General features: G+C 40.7%; 1 protein-coding gene across 3 annotated transcripts in view; it reads left to right on the top strand.

Annotated features, from left to right (window-relative positions):
* Positions 1-20,979, top strand: part of LOC138260398 (lysozyme g-like) — a 35,059-nt gene that overhangs the window by 4,654 nt on the left and 9,426 nt on the right. For 2 of the 3 annotated variants that reach the window (XM_069208839.1, XM_069208838.1), the window contains 2 exons: positions 5,468-5,664; positions 12,874-13,012. In XM_069208839.1, coding sequence (XP_069064940.1) covers positions 5,468-5,664; positions 12,874-13,012 — 336 coding nt within the window. Of the gene's footprint in view, positions 1-5,467; positions 5,665-12,873; positions 13,032-20,979 lie in introns of all 3 variants that reach the window. The other variant, XM_069208840.1, reaches the window with a different exon arrangement.

The raw sequence follows: 20,979 nt of genomic DNA, 5'->3' as shown, positions 1-20,979 counted from the left end.
TGTAGGCATCCCATAATGTCCACTCGTTAAGTGTATCGGGCCAACACTGCCCACTGCCAATCAAACACTGTTGGTGGGCTTTCACTTCCTTCGCAGATCTGCACACAGGGTGCCAGGGATGTGTGTGCCAGTGTTCTGCTTTGTCTGTGCTCTTGGCCACACACTTTTGTTCAGGTGTCACCTCTTCCACCCCACAGACCACCCACCTAGGAATGGTTTGACCCAGGAAGACAGAGACAAAGCTTTGTGCTCCATTAAACAGGATGTGAATCCTAATCCAGATACATAATATCTGTGATGAAAGGTTACTGCAGAAAAGTGATACTAGCGAGCATGAGAGGGAGAAGGAGATAGTGCATCCTAGGGTAGTTAGTATGATATTCTTTACTATGGCGTTCTTCATATTCTTGATCCTTGAATGTGGTAAAGTCACTAGCTAATTACAAGGCTAGGAAGTTATGTGGCTTTAAGGATCCATAAGAGGAAGGCTGCTTGACACTGAAGGCTTTCTTGGCCCTAAGGATGACCAGAGCAGAAGGTTTAGGAGACGTTTGTTGGAGGTGGACTCTTTTAGGTCTGATTGACAGTATCATGATGCAGCTTTGAAGCTTGGGATTATGTCCTGCTGCGCATACCCGAGACTGGGGGAGAAGCAAATGAGCGCTCTGTACATCAGACAACGACTAAAAGAAAGTAACATGGGTGTTAACATGGATGTGACTTTTGGCAAACCAGGTGTCAGAATGGGTCTCCTTTCTAATACCATGGGCCTTCACTGTCCCTAGACAGGGATAAATGATGCTCGATCCATGAGGCACACGTACATTTATAAGGAGTTTACCAGTGAAGAGAAATGTTGAGTCTAAATCATAAACTGAAAATAACACATGATGCCTCTCAGAGGTATCACCGTGATCATCAAGTTTCTCGGAGCCATGTGTATTCCAGTTCTTCACTCTTTCTCTGGTCATAGTCTCCAGGAATCTGATGCTAATCCTGCAATTGGTGCAATTGAAAACCATAGGTTTGGAAAAACTATTAGTGGCCGGGAGCCCAGCTCTTGTGCTCGAAATAACAGGCCTGACCTCGACGAATAACCAAGCACTAGCACTGTGCTGCTATAGTATCCCTCAGCTCCTAGGAGTTACATGGGCAGAGGGAGGCAGCAGATTTATGTGGATCGTCTTCTTCACTTTCACCCGTGTTTATCAGAGGGCACATTGGCATGTCCAGGCCTTAAAGTGACCATGCTTTTCAATAGTCTTAGTGGCATTCCTACCACTACTTTAGGGTTAATAATGTAGTCTCATTCGCCACTTACTACGCTTATGATAGTGGATGCGCGAGGGTGCGGATACTGTTGTGTCTGTCCGTGAAATAGTGATGAAGCAAGATCTGTGTTTCATAGATTCCAAGCCATAGTTAGATTAAGAGCAGCGCATCGTTTTGCTGGTGGGTGTAATATGGTTGCAAACTATACTTGAGAAATTTCAGTTTTTTTAGGCATTGGATGGTAACTATATTGCCCAGTGAAATTAAATTAATTTTTTAAAAGCATATTATGAGTTGACCCTACTAACTAACCACAAAGTTCCAATACCTATTTTTAACTTCTTTAGCTTTGTAACTATATTTGTCTTATTTTGTTCATGCCCTCTGTCCTCATCCTCTTTTCCCCCTTCCCCAAAAGTGACTGACATGCTCTTCAGCGGTACCCACCAGGTTTGGTGCAGTGGTGCATGTGCCCCCACACTTATTGGCAAAGAGACTTCACTTATATCCAAAAGATTGTTGATACCACTGACTAAAAGCCCGGGACGTGGTCCAATGCCATGAACAGTGGACTCTGGGCACAATATTTGGCTTTCGGACATGTGATATGGGCTTCTTGGCAAATGGGGCAAAAAGCAATCAAAATAGCGAATTTCCTAATAAACTAACTACCTTAACCTGTATTATAGAGCAATCACAACAGTAACCTTGTATTATGGTCCAATAGTGCCATAAAAACGTTGTGTGGTTTTCATATGTCACCAGAACTGCAGGGGAAAAAAAATAATATATATATATATATATATATATATATATATATATATATATATATATATATATATATATATATATATATATATATTAGAATACATTTTGATTGTGGTAAACCTGCCATGAAAATATTTTTTATTAAAAAATTGTATCAATAAAAGGAAATAGAATGCTGTTTGGCATTCAGTTGACTGTTGTAAAAAGAATAGAAAAATATTAAAGTATCTTATTCAGTAGCTAGGGTGTAACTGAAGACCCATTGGTGAATATTTACAATCTCCATTTTGTAGTACTTTACCACCAGAATTGTACTACTAAAGTGCTACATTATTCATTTCACAAACCAATGGTTGTAAGTCGTCCCCTCCACCTCTCCTATATTTTCTAGGGGGATATCTATCTTTACTGCTTGGAAAAAGTGTGAGTGCCATGGTGGCGGCTAGAAAAAGAAACATACTTACTACTAAATTGGAGGGGTTTACTGAGTAATAATGAGAGAGTTAGAGATAGAGGGAGGCTTAGAGAGGGACATGCGCCCACCCACAAAGTAGTAAGCCCAAAGTAAGTAAGACCCCAAACAGTGACAAGTTACTCCAGCTCAGAGCTGGGAAATGTTAAGTACCACATATGACCAACCACTGCACTACAACACCCTGTGATATAGAATAAAGGAGTTATGGACTTAAAATAAAACCTCATGGGAAATAATGTCAAATTAAATAAAGTATTTCAACTGGTTGAATTAGTGAATACATATATTGAATTTGTAAAATAATGTACGATTATTAAAATATAATTAAATTAATTAACTTAATTCTAATAATCACTTTTAATAATTTTCAATGCTAAATAAAAAATGTGGGAATTTATTCTTTATTTTAAACTCCAGAAAATAATTTCAATTTAATATATTCAAATGAATTAACCATTTAATTCAAATTGAGTTAAAAGTATTGTACCACTTTTTGTTCTACATTCAAGATAAATATATAACATTGATTTAAATTTACATTTAGCATGAAAATATTTTTTGTGTTCAATAAACATTTTTTAATTTTCTTCTACTTTGCCATGGGGAGTCTCCACAGTATTGGTGGAGATCGCTCCATGGTAAAGTATAGGGAAAATTAAAAAGGTTTATTGAAATTTATGATAAATTAGTGAAATTATTTTACATTACATATTAATGTAAATTAATGTTATTTATTTACATACAGAGCAAAATAAAAAGGCTACAGCACTATTAACTTAATGTTGAGATAAATCTTTAATTATTTAAATGTACAAAATTAAATACAAATATTTTTCTGAAGTTTAAATAAAAAATAATTTCCCACCCATAGTAAAAAAATTAAAAATGTTATTATGCATTAATAGTTACTAAAAGTGATGTATGAAATTAATCCATAGTAGTTTGTTGTTTAATAAAAATCGATGTGCAACAATGTATACATTAAAAAGGTTAAAAAAACTTATAGTTAATTGATAAGTATGTGCTATTTTTAGATGTTTTCTTCACATTAAATTAAATTAATTTATATTTTACACTATCTCTATTTCTTTCTATGGGAGGGTGTTGCAATACCAGTAGTTTGTTCTGTGTTGTGCTATGATTTACTATTGCTTCTTTCAGGCAGTGGCAATTTACCCCCATAAATTTGGCTCCAATCCCTGTTTCAGGGAGGGAGCCATGTAAGTCTACACTTTTGAGTAACTTTACACTCGGATTCTGTGAATAGCTCATACTAGTAAAGTAACTTAAATTACTGAGCTCTTATCCAGCTGATTTCCTAATTTACAAAAGTGAACTGAAAAGTTTCAGAGCAAAGGAATTGGCAGGTGGGGCTCATATGTCCTGCTGAGCTTTGCTTGTGTGGGTGAAGGTTTTAGAATCTCTCCTATGAAGGTGATGATGCAGTGGCCTTCCCTAAACCCAGAATCAGTACAAACACGTATTTGTATTTTACAGCAAAATAGCACCCATTCTGTGCTATTCTTTTGCAAGAAGATATGAGTAATTGTTAATAACTCAAAAGAACAGAGTTGGTAAAAGGGTGACACAACACATTCATATTTCATCACAGCTTACTTACCTATTAGTCTACATCCTACCATTGTTATAATGAGTTGGTCTCCAATTAAATTAGAATGTATAGGACAAGTTATGACAGCCCCTGCTCTCATACTGTCCATGACATTAGGCCCTAAGTACGCTTTCCATCTGCCTTGCCCCTCCCGTCCCCGATGACCTGTATATTATATACCTTTTTCATACGTTAGTCTATGGAGGGAAGAAAGGGTTCGCTCACACTCGGCTCCTGTATTTACACAGTACAATAAACAATGCCCCAGTTCAGCTTTATGGACTGTGCAGAAGCTTCAGTTGTTATATCTTTCCAGTTCCTCTGATACAGAACCCTGCAAAGTCACTTATACTTGCAGAACAATTCTCTACTAACATGAATTGTAAAATACTGCAGAGGGAGGAAAAATCCCACATATATGATTAAGTTGGCTTGATGTCGATGGGCTTAAATTAGATATGATCAGACCTGTTTTCTGGAGTTAACCCACAGTCATGCACTGCAGTGTCTTCTCTGCACAAAATATGACCATGTTGACATACATCAAGGTCTGTGTTGTATGTTAAATTAACCATACACATACTAAATGCTGTTCTTTCATCTGGCCTTCATTTGACTAGGCAGCCAATGTGTTTCAATTACCATACTTCCTGTCCCTCTATAAAGTAAATAAGTCCATGTCCATGATAGTCCATTATAGTTCATGAAGCTGACATTATCTTTTCTGTCCTTGTAGTTTATGAACCTCCCAGTACCTTCCTTCTAAATGCATTTACTTTATCAATCTGACAGCACTTTTAAGTCACTTTTTGGTCACAAACCTAAAGCTACTTTGTTTTTCACCTTTGCAACTTGAGTCTTTAAGTACCTTTTTGTCTCCTCAAGTTTGTGAACTTGACAGGACCTTTGCTGTTGCCTTAAGTTTGTGAACCTACCACCACTTTCGCCTGAACTTTGATTCTTTCACGCAATGTTTCTCATGCCGTCCTCACTGCAGTTCCCAAGTCCTGTGATACTTGTATAGATTCAAGTCATATAAGGAATATCTTTCCCAAAAGCTGGATTCAAAAGCGAGATGCAGCTCCCCATTTTGCCGCTTTCTGTTGGCTTAGCCCAGCATAATCATGGAGCCATGGATCCTGCCCGAGTCAAAGTTTCTGTTCTGATTGGGAACAGGTTGGAAAGCACAGGTTTGTGTTTAGAATCTGTGAACCATTGTAGGAAGTGGGTAGGAATAACCGGCCAGCTGGATATAAACCCCGTTTAATTAGTTTTTTTGTCATGCATGATTGTGAGTGATCAGGGACTCGGCCCCATAAAATATTGATTTTTGATTCTAGGAGTAGCAGCATCTCGTAGGATGGCTCAGACTGACTTCTCCAAGGTGCAAAAATACAGGGGCCTTATCGAGGATGTAGCAAGGGAGAAGAATGTACAAGCAGCCGTTATTGCTGGGATTATGTCACGTGAGTCCCGTGCCGGAGCTGCCCTGAAGGACGGGTGGGGTGACCATGGCAATGCCTTTGGACTCATGCAGGTTTGTATAAATAAACTCCTCTTATCTTGTCCTACTGTCTATGTATGAGATTATGGCGTTGCCTGTAATGGTTGTCATCTGGGGCTCGGGGCTAGTTGCACCTGTTCTGTCCTAACTCCAGTCATCCTGATCACCTTGTGCACATCCAAAATATTTCTGAATATCTTGTTGACAAAATGCTGGAAGGTTGCAGGGCTATTACCGAAGCCGACAGGCACAACCAGATATTCAAAATGCCAATACGGGGATATTGCATGTCATATTCCATTCATCCTTTTCACATGTCTGTACTAAATTACATTCTCCTCTAAGATCCAACTTACACAATACTTTGGCAGAAGTGATATAATCCAGAACTATGGATGTGAGCAGTAGTGGATATGGTTTCTTACAGTAATCACATTCATTCTCAACAGTTTATACATGGCCGGTATACTCCATTTGCCTTTGCCATAAAGAAGATTGGTGCCCCTGCTGGAAAGGTGGAGTGTTGAATGAAGCCCTGCACTAGGAGATATTGTTGTACAATTCATAGCTCTTTCACTGTCAGTAAATAGATCTTCCTATGTAGAATGGGTCCTCCAGATAATGGATCCTTTCTGCTGTCATACTGTCCATGGGTTGGAAGAATATTGCTCCCTTTCTCACTCAACACATATATAAATTCATGATAATTTAGAGGAACAACTTCTGCATCCTTCTGCATGTAACTTGTCAGCTAAAGTCTAAAGCAGTCCCTGAGTATTGTCAGTGCCTCTTTTTTTAAAGCACTGTGTATCACGGTAGGGTGAGTTAAAGGTGATGGCTGGTGTATCCCAGTCTATATGGGGGTTATGTTTCATATGCTGTGTAATGCAGAGGATGATAGAAAAGGGGAAAATGGAGCATTGAATAAATTGAAGTGAATGAATAAAGGAAGGATTTCAAAACGGGATGCGACTGAAGTGACAGCAGTCCCATCGATTCCTTGTTTCTCTTCCTTCACATTTTGCTTTAAATTGATTCTCATGAAGCAATCGGATGCTCAAGGATCTACCAAGGCAATAACTATCAAAAGTCGTCAAGAAATAACTTTCAGTAAATCTGTGTGATTATTCAGTAATGCACACTCGGTAATTTGTGAACTCTTCACATGCGTGATGTAGATGGACAAGCTGAGTTGTTTCCCTGTAACTGAGGGCAGGCTCGGACCAAATGTCCAGTCTTTCCACACTTGAAACACAATCATGTCTTCCTACGGTTTTCCTTTTCGTAGGCTGAGAGGGTCCTTCATTATTCCCCATTATTCCCCAATCTGCATGGGTTCTTCTGCCTGAGGTGTAACACCAGTGCCATCCCGGACTTTATTAAGTCAGTGTCTTCAATTTTAAATACAGCCCTTGGATCTCTGAAGTTTTTTCTGAGCGTTCATTTGCAGCTTTAGGTTGATTAGAGCTGCCAATGTGGTTGGTTGATTTAGTACCGACCACAAGGAATCTTTGAGATTTTGTCTGAGACCTTGATGAAAGGCTGCACTGACAGGCTCATCCGTCTACACCACCTCAGAAGTCAGGTGTTGGAAATGAGTTTCATAATTCACTAAAGCCTGATTTCACTGTTTGAGCATTAATAGGACAGCATGGATTGATTGGGTAATGATTTTCTGATCTAAATACGGTGGAAAATTGAGCCATCAGTCGGATCCAGCTAGACAAAAGCGGGCTTTGATTTAATATAAATATTTTAGCCAATATTAAGATGCCTATTATAAGGTAAGAGAGTACGTACATTACTTTACAAGTGTCATTATTGCAGATTTGGAGTTTCGCTAAGAAGTGCAACTGACTCTGGACTATAATATAGTTCTGAAATTTCTATTGATCCCCGCTGAATTTCTCTGTTGAGGCTAAACCCAAATTAGGGTAACAATCGCAATTTGGTCATCTCCTGGACTGTTAACTACATTACCAGCGTTACTTGTGACACTCGTCGAGGGATTATCATTATGTGACAAAATGGTGGTATAGCAGGAACTACACTATAATTGGTTCAAACGGCTCATGATATGAGCTCACTCTTTCCAGGAGTAAGCGGTCTAGTTTTTTATGCTAGTCAAAGCTTCTGCAGGAACGTTCTCCAGGGCTTTCAACCCCTCCATGCCTGTTGCCTAATCTAATTCCTGACAGTATACATTCAGATGCAGATGGCTTTACCCCTCGTTAAACAGCCTTCTTCCAAAACATAGCAGGAAATAGGGCATTTAACAACAAGCAGTAGCTTTGTAATGCTAAAAGAACATTTTATCGATTGCCTGCAGAATGTTCTAATAAAAAAGGGGAATCAGGAATTATAACGTGGGTGTTATAAGGTGTGTACCTGCCATTATGCCCCCCCCCCCCCCCCCCAGCCTCTCCATTTTTAAGGTCAAAGCCTACCAGACAACAGAGGTTTGTGGTTTGCTGAAGACATCTTGGGGGCAATCAGAAAGCTTCCCTGGGAATACATTCCACCCATTGCTTACCACTGGCTTTGTGTTTTGTAACTCATATTTGCTTACTTTCCATTTGCTGGCATTATTTGTCTTAGGCTTTCCACCATGTCTTTGTCCCTCCCATTGAGCATAGTCTGCCTACTGTATTGTTCCATGATCTCTATTTCTGTAAACATACTTTTACATTTTGTTATTTTCTTGTCACATATCCCTTGTGTTCAAAGACAGAGGTCAAATTTCAGACTCTGTCTTCCAAGGCAGCTTCGTGTGTTTACTTTTCTTTCTCTGACTTCAAAGTGAGAGGCTTTATCTGACAGTGGTAGGCCAAGGGGGCAGAAGTGAAAGGGGGTAGTTTTTTGTCATTTCATTCAGTGCAGGGTTTTCTCATAATTTACATTTGCTCTCCCTGCCTCTGCTGCAGCTTCTGTTTTTTGCTAATGACGTGACACCTTTGGGTACTGAGCTCTCTACAAGTTTATTGTACCTAATTTTAAAAGCTTTTTTAAACGACATTCTACTCCACTCTATGCCACTCCAGTCTACGCCCTCCACACTACGTCCCTCCAGTCTACGACATGCCATTCTAGGACACTCCATGCCACAACATTCAGACACTCTTATGTGCCCCCACTCTGTGCTTCCCCACTCTAAGCCATTCCACTCTGACACTCCACTCTACTTCTACTTCACTATACACCATTCCACCCTGTGACACTCCACTCTACACCACCCTACTGTACTCCACTCCATGACACTCTACAACTCTCCACTCCACTCTACAGCACTGTACTCAACACTACAACATTCCACTCTAGGACACTCCACTCCATGACACTCTGCTCTACGACACTCAGCTCTACTCCACAACACTCCACTCTACAACACTGAACCCCACTCTATGCCACTCCTGAAATTGTTCTCCACTCTATGACACTCCACTCTGACATTCTACTCCTCTCTACCCCCTCCAAGCTACGACACACTGCTTCACTCTACATGACTCCTTCTACCCCTTCTACACTACATTACTCCACTCGATGATACTTCACTCTGCTGTATGACACACTGCTCCACTCTACGACAGTTGGCTCTACGACGGTCTTCTCCACTCTGTGCCCCTGCACTCTACACTCCTTTACTTCACGTCACTCTACACCACTCCACTTTATTCTACATTACTCTACTCTACTCCACATCACTCTACTCCAGGACACTCCACTCTACTTCACAACACTCACCTGTACTTCTCACCACTCTACTTTACTTCATGACACTCCACTCAACTCCTCAACACTGTATGACACTCCAGAACCACTTCACAACACTCACCTGTACTTCTCACCACTCTACTTTACTTCATGACACTCCACTCAACTCCTCAACACTGTTTGACACTCCAGAACCACTTCACAACACTCACCTGTACTTCTCACCACTCTACTCTACTTTACTTCACAACACTCCACTCTACTCCTCAACACTGTATGACACTCCAGAACCACTTCACAACACTCGCCTGTACTTCTCACCACTCTACTCTACTTCACAACACTCCACTCAACTCCTCAAGACTGTATGACACTCCAGAACCACCTGCTCCCCTCTACCCCACTCCACTCCACTTTAGGACACTTCACTCCACACCACTCTCCTCTACGTCAATAACTTTTAGTCATGATGAACGGGAGCCTCGCTGGTGTACGATATGGCTAAAACACATTGCAAAGCCAATAGCTCTTGAACAGGTGCATCCTATTGGCTTTGCCAGTGCTTGTTCTTTTTGGAGCTTGCAACAGTTCAGTGATCAAAAACAAAATAATAATATGGATTTTTAACAACACGAGATGAATGATTCATTTAAAGTTTATTTTTCCAACATTTAAGAGGAGAGGTATAGTGATGAATTCTGTCCCCTTATATTTGGGGATAAAAATAATTTTTGAGGAAGATCACCATGTTCACAACAGTACTTGAAATAGAAATATAGAGATGCACGTACTCACCCCCCAGAGTACCTGTTTACTATTCAGAAGTGCCAATATCTTTCCGTGAAAAGTATTGCACTCTGGGGGAAAGTGGATTGGCTTTTATTGTCTCGATAGTCCAGAGGGTTCCTTTAGTACCCTAGAACGTCCACTGCCATGCATCTGGACTCAAGCTTAAACGAAGATAAAGCCTTACAACAAAACAGAAATAAAAATCAAAGTTCTGCTCATAAATAGGATATGACATGTAAGACACGGCATCAATCACAGGTCCTGCCTAATGGAAATTCCCACAAAAATCTTGGCAACATCTGCCTCTCCATGCAAAATACGTGCTGCATGAATAGATTCCAAATGCTTGACAGTGAACCAAACAATTCAGTGAACATTTAGCCTCGGAGCTGAACATAGAAGCATACATAGCAAAGGCAGTGTTTATGCTTAGAAGGAGAACAGGAACATGTGGAATTAGAGAAAAAGAGAAAAGTTCCGAAGTGTGAGAAGAAACATTAATTGAGATAGAGAAGAAGGGTGAAGAAATAGAAGACCAGATCTGTGATTTGGTGATATCCAAGAGAGGCAATAGCTACTCTGTCTATTGCTGCTTCCGTTCCTCTTGGCAGGTTTGCACCCTTTGTGATGTAACTAATCTGACAATAGCGGATAGATAACCTACCCATAATATTTCTGGTTTCCAGTTCATATCTGGATTGCATGAGGATAGGGCATTCTGACGTTGACAGGAGTGCTGGTTATGGTCCTTGGAGGGTAGGTAGAAAAAGGCTTTCTTTTTTTATAGCACTCTCGTGACATGTTATGTTTACAGTCAGGTGAGACAATTTCATGTCCGTCATTTTTTTAAAAGTGTGGTCAGTCATCTAGGAAGGAAGTGATTGTGGAAACATAGATATTGATAGTAGCCATGAAACAATTGCATAAGGTTTAAGGAACCACATCAAACCTTACTGTGGCGAATGGGTTGGCAGACAGGCATGGTTATTCTTTAAAAATGTATACACGCAGAAGATAAAAAATGTGAACATTAGGGGTGTTATTTTGATCTGTTTCCGTACTTTACAGCTGACGGTGTATTTTGTGTGACTGTAAACTCGAAGGATTTATATTTCATTGACAGCAGTCTGGATACGAACACTTCTGTTTGCTGCCACAGTCCAACATTAACGACTGATAGTTTCTGAACATCAGCCCATGACTGCTGGGTCCTTTTCTACAGGAAAGGTGACTGAAACTTCACAAGAGGTTCACTGGAACCTTTCCAGAATGCTTGGTGCAGGTAAATGTGAATATCAGTGCAAATTCAGACCCACTGAGGCCCCTCGTATTGCCCCGGGACTCAGAGAGATGCGGAGGCCATTCATTTCGGTGCGTATAGAGGTCAGTGAGATTTTGGTAGAGAGCAACAGGTACCCAAAAAGGTCACGTGGTGTTCACAAAGGTGATTGACAATTAATTTATAAACTAGGAAAATGAAAGCTGGAAAGAGCTTAAACAGATTGTAAAAGTGGGTTTTAAGAAGCTTAGAAAAGTTCAAGGAGGTTAAATGTGCATTGATGCAAAAAGGAAAGTACACCCATTTAGAATTGGTTTAACAGATTAATAGATGTCTGTCCTTTATGGAGTCCTCACCAAGTACTAAAAGCAGGTAAAACTAACCTTATGTAACAAACTACACAGTGAATTTCACTTTGTCACCCTTTATTCATTAAACATCAGGAGCATAACTGTAGTGTTGTGTAGCAGAGGATACTCTTTGTGAAATAGCTCAGACAAAAGTTGTTGCAAATACGAACAGGAGTATTTGAAATGAAAGGGTAGGCAGCCATGGCCTGTGTGTGTAGGATTCAAGCTATTGAGGGGTCGCTGTCACAAGCAGCAATCGGTATTGTGAACAAGGTTGGTTTCGAACCTCAGTATCATGTACACTACAATAGCCGACCTCATGTGTGCACCCTCGGTCCAGGAAGGCCAACGCCATGCTGGTTTCAAATAGCGCCACGTTACACATTTCAGCAGGATCACTCTAAATGTGAATCATTCACCCAGTCAGTGGTTATCCTGGACATCTGACTGGAATCCCCGCTCCTGAGGCCTTACCAGGTATTGGGCACAATGTCCCAGCCTGATCCACGGTTAAGTGGGCGTGTCCGACTGAGATGCTGCAGCCTATTATGGAAAAATGCGCTCTCACCAGTGTAAGCACCAACCCTGACAGTTTTCGCCTCTGTTTTCACAGTATGTCAGTGAAAGCGCAGTTTGAAAGTGGGTTCCATGTTCCACCGCTCTGAATCTGCCTCATTTTCAAGGCGGGACAGGGCTCTCCTTGCAAGTGGATGGAGTGTTTCACTGCACCTGCTTGTACTGTGAAGCTTGACGGATTCTGCGACTTCCTTACCTCCCTTCCAAGAGCTACCCCATTTCACCAGTGGTCCACAACCAGTGTGCCGTTTGTATATTTTTTGTTGCCTTCGCTGACTAATCTGTAATAAGACATGGGGGTGGGATAAAGTATGTCGCTCCTTGCAAACATTGGGCACAAAAGTCGATTGTGCTGTGGGTACCCCATTGTAATATTCCTCCTAGTCCTACTTTGGACATCTCCTGTCTAAGTTAATGTTCATCAAGTCTCCTGCAGCAAGTGCTTTTCCCCATAAGGGTTGTGTTCACTCAAAAGCAATCTTTAAAGAGCAAAATAATGTATTACTTTAACATGAGGTTTGCCTTGCTTTGCATCAGGTGGACAAGCGATACCATACCGTTGAAGGGGAATGGAACAGCAAAAAACATATTTCACAAACAACGGGAATACTTAAGGATATGATTACCAACATCCAGAGGAAGTTCCCAAACTGGACAACGGAGCAACAATTAAAAGGTGTGTTCTTAAACGGAAGGTAATTGTGTTGTAATATCATTCTTTACTCCAGCAAAGGAAATGCTATCTATTGTATCATAGTATTGGAATGCTGGGAGCTTCACCTAAGAGAATAGGTAGATCGCCAATAATAGCTGTTCTGGATCTTCTGAAGGAGGTGTTCATGTGGAAGGGTCTGGATTCCATCTCATCAAGGATAAGAAAGTGGGTGATTGCAGTTCAAGAATTTATTTGTATGATAGTATACATACCAGGTGTTAAAAATGTATATATGGATTGTTTTTCTTGGTTGGTGTCTGGTTCAGAAAAGAATGTTGTTCAAGCTGAGTTCAGTGATGGAGAGGTGGATGTGTATGAGGTAACTGGAAGCAACATCTGAAGAATTGTGAATGGTGAAATAGAGAAAGATCTTATTTTTGTGGATGTGATAAGAGATGCTCAGTCTGATAAAGTTGGTTTGTTGTACAAGCCGTGGTCTTTTTTGAGAGACAGGTTATTTTTGGATCGGGGCATGCTGTTGAGAGGAACTAGACTGGTTCCTCCAGTAGGTCTTAGGAGCCGACTTGTGGCTACGCTCATGTAGATCATGTGGGAATAGTTAAGACTAAATAAATATTTCAAGCTGATTTTTGGTGGCCTGGAATAGACATTGAGTTACAACAGTCTGCCAGAGGGTGTTTACAGTGCATGAATAAAGTCAAGATTTTGGCTCCACGACAGGTACATTTTAGATATTTTTGGTCCATTGAGGGGATAGCATCATACTCCTTATTTAATAGTGCTGCTAGATTTGTATTCAAGGTGGGTGGAGGTTGTATGAGTGCCTGACATATCTTTGGGGTTTATCAAGTTTTTAGAGGATGTGTTCAAAATAGGGAGTTTTCCCAGTTAAATTCTTTCAGATAATGGTCCTCAATTTTGTTTATATTATATGGAGGATTTTTAAATTCTTTGGTTTCATCACTAGAAAAGTTCAGCACACCATCAGTATACTATCCAGAAACTGGAAGAGGAGGTCACCGGCGTGAAGGCACTTGATGTGAAGCTCTGCTCTGTGACACCTGCAAATGGTGGCCTGCTACCGTCAAGGGTCACCATTCCTGTGATTGCAGCCTATTAAAGGGATTCACAAACTGTGACCTACCTAATGAATATTAATTAGACGGGTCATTCTGCCGGCCCTTGCAAGTTCAAATTTTATGACCTGACCTCTTAGTACATAGGTTGATTTGCAAAATATGATTCCAATCACAAAACGTTGGTGCACTTTTTGCGACCATTATTTGCAAACTGAATAATAGTACAGCTATCCCTAGGTGTCATATCCTTTTCATTCTTAAGTTGTTTCTTGAAAGCACAACTTTGAAGTGATGGATGCTAGATGTCCAGGTTGGATAATGTTTCCAGTTTTATAAAGATCCTCATACCATCTTCAATCTGGTTTCATAGTGGCATAAAATACAAAGGTACAGATTTATTAGACATTGTTCTCAGGAAGCATTGCCTTGGGGAAATCCACACATTTTCAGACATAGAGAAGAGAAAGAGAGACGGGTATGATCAAGTGCATGTGGTAAAAACATTATTTGCTGTATACATGTATTCAATTACTTTATTCATTTGAGTTTTATGCAGATTGAAGTAGACATGATGCATGACTGAGCGCTTTAAATAACATTTTTAGGCTCAGATTATGAAAAGTGTTATGCATTACAGCAATCAAAGTTGTGCTGTGTTGCGTGACAAGGAGAGAGCAGGAAAGCGCCATATTCACAGAGATATACCACTGTCCTTCTCTGTGCCTAGTGCCATGTGCACTGCTGCAGCGCCACAAAATCCTAGCTATTACCTAAAACTGAATAGTGGATTCTGCACAAGAGGTCAATGGATTGACGCAACAAAGGAGCAGGGAATGTCATCAATGAGCAGTGTGACTATTAACATTAATTAATATTTTCAGAATTTTTAACCTCAAACAAAATCCACACCAGTTTATTAAAAAGAATTATGAAGTTATTTCCCTAGATTAACAATGCTAATGTCACAAAAATAACTCTCAAACACAAATGATAAGCATATAGAATTAATAGTGGCTGATTAGAACGTCTTATATATCTGAGTTTAATCAAAACAGTCAAGCAAATAATCTCCAGTATCATAACACCTATTAATAACACCAGAATTGGCAATAAAGATAAAGTATACATTAGTACAAACAATCAAAGATTGTCAATATGAATCTTGAGCATTTGAAAGTTATTTCCCTCACTAACCACCAATTAGCATCAACATGTTGGATTTCATGTAAAAGAATTTAGAAACACAAATTTAGAAAAACACACTAACTCGGGTTATTAAAAACATTGTTATTATGCAGCATTTAAACTATATGTTGCAGCCGGTACCTGCAAAGCAAAAGAGACACATATATCAATGTGATTTCATACATTACCCATAGAACAACAACAGGCAGTCTACTTCAGCAAAGGGACACCATCAGGTAAGTCTTCAGAGAATCAGGCCTATCAATAGCTAACCCGACACCGCTAATAAGACTCGAACCATCAGGAACTCGAACTAAGAATCACAGAATCCCTCCCTAGAGTGTCTCACTCTTCTCTCTTCCTGACCAGGTTCCTACCCAGATTGTTATACTAATCTTCAAAAAGTCTGTGATTGGTCAGTACATGGGGTGGTTTACGATTCAACCAATAGTCGCTCTAATTGATAACCTAAAATGCAATGACATCAATAATAACCAGGACACATTCATAACAGTAACTTTCCCTCTTCGTCTCGTCTGTGACTCCATTGTTCCGTCTCGTCTAAACTTCTCTTCTCAGGAAGAACTTTCTCAAGTTGAAACATTTACTACCATCCTCGAGGAAGAAACCATGTATTAGTGGCAATTTCAAACAATAGAACATTCAACTCGTAATATGATTTTATAAATCTGACCTTGTAAGACATGGTGCAGCAACCCGCTAGGGGTAGCTGTGTTCACAATTATTGAGCTATTTAGCACACTCTTTTATATAAAAATTAAACCACGGAAAATAACCACAACTTTAGCTAGACTTTTGCCTAGTCAAACAACAGAAATATACTATGGTAACCATTTTCAAAAGTCACCCGTTTTCACATGTTAATTCACTTATATGATTATTACATTGAAATCATTAATAAAAAGTATTAGAAAATTCACACTCTTGCAGTACCGGGCTCCTCACACACAGCTTTGCACTATAGAGCAAGGGTGTCTGCATGAGTTTTGCTTAGGGTTTGTCTTGGAAGGACATCCTTCCAGTACAAATTCCTATGCTTAGACTAACTTCAAAACGTATCCCACTTCAAATTTGTGCTGTACACTGCAGCACACTTGCAAAGTGGGAAAAATGAGAGGAAATAAAAGCATTTCTCCCTTTTAAAGCCTGCTTCAAATGGGCATTATTTTTGGCTCACAACCCTGTCTACTTTTATTAGTAGGTCAGGTTTGGTATCAAAAACCATGGGTGGTTGCATGGGAATGGCTGTGTGCCGTCCATTGAACCTTCCCTTGATGCAGAATAATGCTAAACATTGCTCTCCATTACTTTGAGGGACCTTGCAAATGGTTTACCACCTTATTCAAGAAGTTGGTAAAGTATTAACATTCTGCCACCAGAAATTGGTTGCAAAACATTAATACATCCCATTCAGATTTGATATTTAGAAGGGATGCCCAAAACACGCCCCTTCCAAATATGGAATCATAAACACAAATTGTGATTCGGTAATACGTTACCAAATCGCAGTTTGTGCTTTGAACATATGTCATATTATTTGGCCAATTCAGACTTCGTACACATGGCCCCAAGTCCTCATTGTGATACTACATTAAAAGCAATGCAGAGCTTTCATATTATCACATGAAAGTAACAACACACCAAAAGCATTTATAGTGAATATAAATATTTATACTATCTTTGTTAAAAAAAAAACAGCATCAACTTTCCTCGCACTGTCATGGCCTCCTCGATCTGGGGCCAATTTGTATGTTTTGTATCAATGCCTTTATTTATTGAAAGACTGAAGAATTGTAGGATAACAAAATAATTTCTTTTCAGGCATCTTGTTTAGGTCATTCTCCATCCTTTTTGAGCTTCTTTTCAGAAATCAAGTCAGTTTATCGCAATAAACAATCTAAGAAGCCTTATGGGGACAGAAGAGTTTTATGATTGGCCAGCACGCATGAGTGTTTTTTTTCCTTTTTTTTTTTTTTAACCTTTGGCCTTCATTGCCTGTGGCCAGAGTCGCTATCCATAGAGTGGATAACGCTCCTATAATTCTTAGCTTCCTGGTATTTTCGGGTACGTAATTGTCGAGTCCAGAAGTTAGAGCCTCGGGCCGGGGAGGACCTGTGAGAGGCCCATGTTGAATGCCTTCCGAGGGCAGGGACCCAAGAGGTGGGAAGGCCTCCAAGCTAGCGCACACCAGTGATTGGCCGGTGATGTTTAAAGGGCCCAATCACAAGAAGGGCCTTTGTTTGACTGCAGGATTAAAGGGAGAGATACGGCACAGCCCTACACTGTGCGGTGTGCTCTTGCAAATTGGCCCACCCACCCACACCAGTTACATGTAAGTCGCAGCTGCGGTTTCAGTTGGGGCATGGGCAGAGACAGCACAGAAGAACAGCTAGGAGGAGCGCAATAACCTTAAAAGAGGAGCCGCTTAAGTATGTGTCCTTGACATGCCTCATGGCAGGGGCACTGGGAGCAAGCAAGTGGTCAGTAAGGGGTCAGCTTAGGGCGGACATGTGCTAGGCACAGGGGCTGCCCACACGGATTTCGGCAGCAAGGAGAAGCATAGAAGCCACCTAAGTGCCAGATGCTGTCGCTCACGGCGAGTCCGGAAGTGCAGGCGAGGCAAGATGGACACCAGAACCTAGTGTCAACAATAACAGATAAATATGGACTATGCAGGGAGATTGAGTTGATAAGTGATTGTGTTGTTTATGATCCTTGTTCTATGTGACTAAACTGCAGCCGTTGTGCACCAACAAGTGTCTCTTGTGTGTAATAAGGTAAAAAGGGTGCAGCTGACAAGGTCACTCGCCCATCTAGGAGGGTTTAAGACAGATAATCGTGGATTTTAGAGATGTGCTGCAGGGCCTACAGGCAGCTTCTGTTCCAGGTCCCTGATCTCGCTCTAAGGGCGACATGAGGTGCAGTAGGTGCATTTCCCTCACCTGCTGTGACCTCTCCCCATACTCAAGGCAACCTTAGACCTGCAACCAGCCCTCAACACATATCCTGCCACAAGCAGTTGATCACATTTGTGCGAAATGGGGAAAAACATGCAGTATCGAAATAGGTATTGTGGGGTCTGCCTATTAGCCCCATTATGGCGGAAAAACTTTTGGTCCCAGGATTTAGGTTTCGGAATGAGGATACTGGTCGAAATCAGAGATTCTGGTCTTCTAGTTGCTCCACAATTGCTCCACAACTAAATCTGTGGAACTTATAATGTGGGCCCAAGACTTGAAAGTGAGAGGGGTTTGGTTGAGTTTAGTTGCAGATACCAAAATCTGTAGAACCTACAACGTAATGTGCCAAGAGACTTCGAAATTTCTCCAATGCTCGCAGTTTCTTATTACAGTAATTGGGATATATTTTTTCCATTGCACGAGCACTATATGCTCCAGGGCTCTGGAAATGAAGCCAAGGCCGCCCGGTTAACTGTCCTGGGACTCAGCCTTGAAATGTTCTGGCCTGCTTGATTCTAAAAATAGCGTTTAACTCAAAACACACGATCGGCTAGCGTTCTGCAGTCCTTCACGATTTCGGGATGTCTTTAATCCCCCCAGGAGATCTCTGCTTGTGTGTTTGGAGGGGAACCAAGACAAGCAATCCAGACCTCTCTAGGTAGTGGGCAGACACAAGTGCGTCAGTAAGCTGCAGCCTTCCAGCAGCTACACCACGGCTATAGAGCTGGGCTGTCCAGATACAATGAACAGATTGCAGATGGCAAGTCCTGTAGGTCCACAGCCCAGCTAGGAGACACTCGGAGTCGACAACCTTCCCCTACAGCCCAGACATCTTGCCTCTTGTACTCTCGAATACAAATACATAGGTGTTGGATTTGAAAGTTTATTAGCTGTCAACGAGCGAGAATCACATTTCTGTTAGCACATGCAGTTAAATGTTCAGGTTGGGCTGACCAATCCACATGTTTAGCCTGCGGGCACTAATTGGCAATAAAGGTCTTCTTTCAGAAACTCTGAAGCTTGTGATGCAATAGAACTTCACCAGCCAACTAGAATGTGACGCTCCACTTTCTGTGTAGTGTAGCTTTTATCAAGGGTTACTTTATTTTGTTATAAATAGTTTTGCAATTCATTTTGTTAAACCTTATAAATAATACTAATATAATTTAGCACTAAAATCTCAGCTCAGTATTTAAAATGCAAAGGTCACAGCCAAAACAAATCGCCATCTTTTAAAATTCATGCAAATTTCCCCTTCACTGAAATTGCATATATATTGAGCCATCACCCTATTCGTGTAATTTCAGGACTGTACTCAAATAACTCCTCATAATCAAACATATCCATTGTATACAACTTTTTGCCAGTGTGTACATTGGTTAAAACCTAAAATAAGGCCATCTAGCAGTAATGAACTATAAGACACTGAGAAGAAATTGTGGAATGAGGAACCTAGGAGAAGAGGGAACACTGTTAATACGCCCTCACAGCCACTTACATCCATACAGTCATTAGAGTCGTATGCCACGAGGTGTGCCGAGCCATGCGCTGGTGCGATCTCCAGCCTGCAGCACCCTCTTTCGTAACAGCATTCATGTTCTTCTTATGTGCAGGGACAACCTCTGTTCGAAGTAGTAATGTATGTGAAGAAACTGCAGCACACCTGAATAAGGGCTGTAGAGCAGTAGGGAGATTCTTCCACAAACCGAGAACATTTGCCAGTGCCTGCACCTACCATAGCCTTCAAGTGGCTGTATGAAAGTCTGACGATGAAATAAGACCCTTATGCCGAGTAACGTAAGGATTTAATTGAGATGATAAGGTCTATTTATTGATCTGCTATCAACGTAATTTGCTTACCCTTTAATGAGTTTCAATTGCAGAATGTTGTATTGTAGTATTTTTGTAGTGCTTTCCTCACTCTTGGCGAGACCCTTAAACGCATTCAGGTTGTTTGAGTTAGTAGATGCTCCACTGCTTTGCCTGGCTGTAGAGGGTGTTGGTTGAAGTGCCACCTGTGAATAGTGTTTTGGTGTTGAGACCCTGAGGTTGTGCTCCAGTCTTGGTGCAGTGACGCGTAGCTGCATGTTACTCCTTCAGCAGAAGATTAAAGGAGTGTTAAGGATAGTTTTGCAGTCTGTGTTTGCATTCCTGTAAGACTTGTGGTCTGTGAGTCAGTTAAATATTGTGGAACTCCAAGAATCCCAACAATTCAAACCACTATTAAGCGACTATTAAATACTGGATGGTGGCCGCCCAGTTACAACAGAATCTTACTCCATGGAAACACAGTAATGCCAGCAAAAAATACTACAAAGTATTCACAGGAGTGACATAACCCAAGTCCTTTGTAGCATGATTAAGCAACCACAGCATGCTAGCTGGGGTTTTCAGTGGAATGAAAGGGTAGCATGTATTGTAAATCCAGAAACAGTATTGTAGGAGGCTGATCTGGTTTGTAGTAGGTACCTAAGGTACTTACACCTTATACCAAGTCCAGTTATCCCTTATTAGTGAAATGTAGGCAGTGTTCTAGCAGCTTAGGCTGTCTAGGGTTAGCTGTAGCAGAGCAGCTTAGGCTGAACTAGGAGACATGCAAAGCTCCTGCAATACCACTATAGTTACACAGTACTTAAACACAATAAAAGACAATACTCAGTGTTACCAAAAATAAAGGTACTTTATTTTAGTGACCCAAGGCCAAAAATATCTTAGAGACAAT

Source organism: Pleurodeles waltl, chromosome 9 (assembly GCF_031143425.1).
Source record: "Pleurodeles waltl isolate 20211129_DDA chromosome 9, aPleWal1.hap1.20221129, whole genome shotgun sequence".
Taxonomy (NCBI): domain Eukaryota; kingdom Metazoa; phylum Chordata; class Amphibia; order Caudata; family Salamandridae; genus Pleurodeles; species Pleurodeles waltl.
Note: the sequence above shows the minus strand (reverse complement) of the source record. Positions and strands in the feature narration are given on the sequence as shown.